General features: G+C 46.2%; 2 protein-coding genes across 2 annotated transcripts; both read left to right on the forward strand.

Moving 5' to 3' along the window:
• Positions 1-259: 259 nt before the first annotated feature.
• Positions 260-1,279, forward strand: F5J12DRAFT_894780 (uncharacterized protein; the record flags this gene model as incomplete). The annotated part of the gene is made up of 4 exons (XM_051747772.1): positions 260-502; positions 567-884; positions 936-1,200; positions 1,239-1,279. 4 exons carry the CDS (start codon positions 260-262, stop codon positions 1,277-1,279), a joined length of 867 nt encoding a protein of 288 aa, XP_051597925.1.
• Positions 1,280-3,187: 1,908 nt separating this feature from the next.
• On the forward strand, positions 3,188-4,055 carry F5J12DRAFT_724118 (uncharacterized protein; the record flags this gene model as incomplete). The annotated part of the gene is made up of 3 exons (XM_051741503.1): positions 3,188-3,595; positions 3,633-3,843; positions 3,865-4,055. The coding sequence occupies 3 exons, from the start codon at positions 3,188-3,190 to the stop codon at positions 4,053-4,055; spliced, it is 810 nt and encodes a 269-aa protein (XP_051597926.1).
• Between the last annotated feature and the right edge of the window lie 1,342 nt (positions 4,056-5,397).

Genomic DNA, 5,397 nt, shown 5'->3' on the forward strand with positions numbered 1-5,397 from the left:
ATTCTCTTTGTTCTGTGCTTGGCCACTGATGAAGTATCTTTTAGTGGGTCATTGGTTATGAGTTGGCATCCATCTTTCAACATTCCATTGGCTCTACATGCAGTCCTCTCTCTTCAATCACATTCTACACTATACTCCATGGCACAGGTGCGCTTTTGAGCCATACAAGCATGCTCATCAAGTCCAAAAGGAGAGAATTTTGTGACATTGTGAACTGGCAGAGGTGCCTAACATAACTCTAGCAGGTGATCCAAGTCCCATGGATGAGGTGGATACTGAGCCACTTACTTCAGAGGTGCTCAATGCAACTCTAGCAGATGATCCAAGTCCCATAGATGAAGCAGGCACTGAGCCACCTACATTAGAGGTGCCAGGTGAAGCTCTAACAGATGATCCAATCTCCATGGATATGGATGCCAAGCCATTTACCCCTTCAGCTACATGTCATGATCCCCTTGATGGTGTTAGTGCACCTGTTGGACTGGACCATGGACATATCAAGGTATGCAACATTTGGCTGCTTCAGGTGTAGGCCATCTCATCTTTGCTGTTTCATTCTCTCATAGGAAATGAGTTCACATCTAGGTTCTACTGTCAAGCAGCCTGGATTTTCTAACCTGCTGCATTCTACATTGAAGAGGCCCAGGTCTCCTACCCCACCAATTGAACTTACTGGTACAGCAAAACATGCAACCAGTCCCCATCCCATGAAGAAGATGAAGACCAGTCATGCTGTCTCCAGTATGAGTTCTCATGGACAACAACCCACCATAAAGCCCCATGTTGTCAGTCCCTCACAGGGGTCTAGGTCAAGATTGGAACAGGATTCCATACACACTGGACAGGATGCCAGAACTGATCATTCCAATTGCATTGAGAGCATGGTATGTTGTTTCACCTTGTCAATACATTCATGTGTTCTATATTTTATATAGGAGTCTTCAGCCCAACTTGGCCCCATAAAGGAAGTTGATGTGGAGGGGGGCCAGGCCATCCACTCCTTCACTTTCAGATTTCTGATGCCCCAAAGGATACTTATGGGTGCAATGGCAACACTACATTTAGCTGGCCAAGAACAAAGTCATGAAGCCAACACAAGTCCTCACACTGAACACAATCCTGACCTGAATGATGGACCCTTTAGTAGCCTGCCACATGATGTTGGATCTAATGCTCAACAGAATGAATCCACCTCAAATGGTACTGTCATGCACACATTGTTTTCTGATGCACCACAGGACTCAAACAAACCATTCTCATCTGCCTTGTCAACACCTAGCCCTCCTCCATTCCCCTGCCCATTGCTTCCCAGTCTGTCACCCCCAACTTTTACAGACCAGGATCAGTTGCAACTTCCAGAGGAGAGAACTTCATGTGTGCAGATTGCACAGTGTGTACATCACCCATGGCCTTCCACCTTGTTGGGTGAGGACAGCACACCCAGTCTGACATCTAGTATTCTACAAAACCAGATTTTCAATGACAGTAGGGCACCTCATCCTCATAGTGAACAACCCTCTGGAAGCCTGCCACATGGTGTTGGGCCCAATGCACAACAGAATGAATCGACTTCCAATGGTATTGCCACACCTACATTATTTTCTGAGGCATCACAAAACTCAGATGATCAACTCTCATCCATCTTGTCAACACCTGACTCTTGTCTGCTCCCCTGCCCATCACTTCCCAGTCCATTGCCCCCAACTTTTATAGACCAGGATCAGCTGCAACCTCCAGAGGAGAGAGCTTTGCATGTGCAGATTGCACAGTCTTGCACAGTCTGTACATCACCCATGGCCTTCCAACTCACTGGGTGAGGACAGCATACCTGGTCCAACATCTAGTATTCTACAAAACCTGATTTTCAATGACAGTAGGGCACCTTGTCCTCATAGTGAACAACCCTCTGGAAGCCTGCCACATGGTGTCAGGCCTAATGCACAACAGAATGAATTGACTTCCAATGGTATTGCCATGCCTATGTTATTTTCTGAGGCACCACAAAACTTGGACAATCGACTCTTGTCCATCTTGGCAATACCTGACCCTCATCCACTCCCCTGCACATCACTTCCCAGTCTGTTGCTCCCAGCTTTTACAGACCAGGATCAGCTGCAACCTCCAGAGGAGAGAGCTTTGTGTGTGCAGATTGCACAGTCTGTGCATCACCCATGGCCTTCCAACTCACTGGGTGAGGACAGCATACCCAGTCCATTGTCTAGTATTCTACACAACCAGCATTGCTCCATTTTCAATGACAGTGGGGCACTATCTCCAACTCGTACAGACCAGGGTCAGTTACAACTTCCAGAGGGGGGGATGTCATCTACACATACTGTGCAACCTGCACATTACTGGGAGTCACCTGGCTCCTTCAGTGATGGCTGTGGGGGGTCTCCCTCACATTTTCAACCTGGTACTGTGTTTATTGATCTACTGTCACTGTTTTCTACTGACAAAATCCAAGTAACTGATTTCCACGATGATTGTGCGATGGAATATGGAGAGGTTGATCATGGCAATGAAGGGTATGTTGCAGCTTCTACTGATGAATCCCAAGCCCCTGGTTTCGATGATGACCATGCCATGGAACATGGTCATGACAATATCAATGCTGAGGATTACAATGAAGATTGGGGAGGCTATGGAGCAGACTCCGAAGGTGAAGATGAGCCTGTTGGTTTTAGGATGGCTACATTGGAGAATCCAGGTGGAAGCGAGCAATTTGCAGGACAGCAGCCTTCAAACAAGGCAAGTGATAGATGTATGGTATGATCTCACTCTGACATTCCTTCTTTATAACATGTACTGAAGTAGCTGTACACAGGATATAGCTCTTGAACAGCTCTTGGAATGTGCCAGGTACATACTACTGTACAAAGCTATGCTACATATGCTCATGAACATTCAGAACCAGTCCATGACAAAGGCAGATCTGATCATACTCACATCAGCAGTACTAGACTTGCATGATGCCATTGCAATGCAGGGGGCAACAGAAAAATTGTCTCCAGTGCCAAAAGCCCTATCTACAGTCATGCCTGCCAACCCTGCTCTCAGCTCTGAGGAAGATCAGGTGCCCAACTATGAATGAAAATACCAAGATGGTGCAATGCTCATTTTACAGGCAGGTCTAGCACCCTTAGTGAGGCATCTTGATACTAGGGCTAATATCTTACAGGAGAACATGTGCCAGCATGCAGTCCACCTACTGGATCAAGGGAGCAAGTGGTGTCCTTTTCCAATGGTGAGGGTTGCATCATCACAAGAAACTGCACTATATACTGCTACAGGACATGGAGGACCCACTGCTGAGGACTTCCATTTGGATTTCCATGGAGCACTTTCTTCAGACTGGAACAAACATGCTATGGAAGTCTTTGCATCTCACTTCTTTGAATGTGGATGGTATGGATCTCCAAACAAACACACTATTAAGAAGGTCTTCCAGACTCACTTGCACACCCTACATGTGCAGTACATGAATTTGCAAGCTGATAGTGATCCTGACCATGAGCAGCTGCAAATCAAGCATGACAAAGAAAAAGAGAATGCAAGAGATCAGAGGCACCACTCAGTAAGACTTTCTGACATGGTGTAAGGCTCTGCTGAATCCTGGCTACTTTTTGTAGCTGCAACACCATTGGGCTAACACTTGCTTGGCACATCCAGACCTCACACCCTTTAAGCTCCTTTGGAAAACCCTGCCCCACAATGCGATGAGTGGCAATGTGTCCAACCACCTGCCTGGTGTGAAGTGGTATGCCATTATGCAACTTAACTGGCACTCTCAGATGGCTACTGATTGGCTACAAGTATTTGATTTTATTCATCTTTCCACCTGTTTCAATGCCAATGGCTGAGCCAAACAGGGTGCTTTCCCACATGTATGGGTCTCTTCATGCCAGGTGGAATTGTCAGGTGTGGCAGTCCCTGGTTTACCAAGCAATTTCTATGATAGCACCTGGCTCCTGCATCTGGATGATGGTGATAAAGCCAGGCTTAATGTACTCCCAGAGATGGATTTATCACACACAGAGGCTATTTTGAGGTAAGTTACAGTCGGTCCCCTTGCTTGTACCCTATGCCAATCATATCACACACTTCTAGGGTAGCAGAGAAATTAAAGGGCATGAAAGGGAGGAGGCTTGCAAGTAGTGAGATATGTGGTTCATAGGCTGGGATTACTATCTGGTTAAAAGGAGCACACCTGGTGGTCAATAGCTTTATATTCAAAATTTGTGCTGTCTGGGATTACAAGTTGAAGTTTGCAATGAAACTTGTCTGTAACTTATGTAAGCAAAGCTGTTTGCTCAATGATGGAAAGACAAATATTACAACTTGTGTTGGACCCATATCCTGCTCGTTTTCGCACCACATCTCTCTCTTCTTGGCAGGATTGTACCACTCGACAATAGCTCTCTATCAAGCACAGGATTGTCCTGAAAGGCCAAGCAGTGCTGGAGTTACTCACATTGCTGTGGAGAGATCTACCCTTGAGGTCTTGTTGTCATGTCTCATCCATCTCTACTCCATTCCTCTTGCTTGTTGGGCTGTTTGTTCCCCCCACTGAGACCTCTCTGGAGATGTCTCATCTGTCCAATTCCATGTGGCAGTTGTTGGGATATGCCTGTTTTTGTGGTCAGAAGGGCTGCCTTTGGAAGCACTTTGGCATGTAACTTTGGATTGGGTCATCTGATCAACATTGTTCCTTTTTCTCTGTGTCTGCCTAGGAGTCCACTAATATGTCCCAGATTTCTGTACTGATTCCCCCAGCCATTGTCATTCAAGGGACTCCCTTCTCCTTCCCCTCAGGTTCACTTGTGCATGTGCTGTGTCTTGCCTGTTTCACTTGTTTGGGTCCTGGTACTACTCATTGTAGCTTTCAAATGGTGTATGGTGCATTGCACCCACAGCTGTGGATGTGGAGATATTTTGGGGCTGAGTGTGTGCATTCACCCCATTCCTTTTGCTCCATGTTCATTGTGGTACCCACTGCAGTCTCCTCCAGTTTCATACCATATCAACCAACCATTGTCATTTGGTAGTCTCCCCTTCCCCATCTTACAGCATTGTGTATGCCATATCTTGCCCATTTCTCCACTGGATCTCTCGCTTTCTAGGGATGTGGTACCAATCAACAAGCACTTTCAAACAATATATTGTATGTTGCAGTAACTGCAGTGGATGTGGAGATACCTTGGGACTGGGAGCATGGATCCTATGCACCAGAGAGCATATGATGCATATGAGTCTAGACTAGTAGTAATTGTCCCAATTTGTAGTGATGGCAAGAAGAAAGACATCTGGCATGCTGGTAAGTCCAGCCTGTAATCCCAGGTGTGTGAGGCAATTTCAGAGGCCCAGCAATTTTCAGTCTGGGAATTACATTATTTG

Source organism: Pisolithus orientalis, assembly GCF_024613125.1.
Source record: "Pisolithus orientalis strain OTSU chromosome Unknown F5J12scaffold_25, whole genome shotgun sequence".
Classification (NCBI taxonomy): Eukaryota; Fungi; Basidiomycota; class Agaricomycetes; order Boletales; family Pisolithaceae; genus Pisolithus; species Pisolithus orientalis.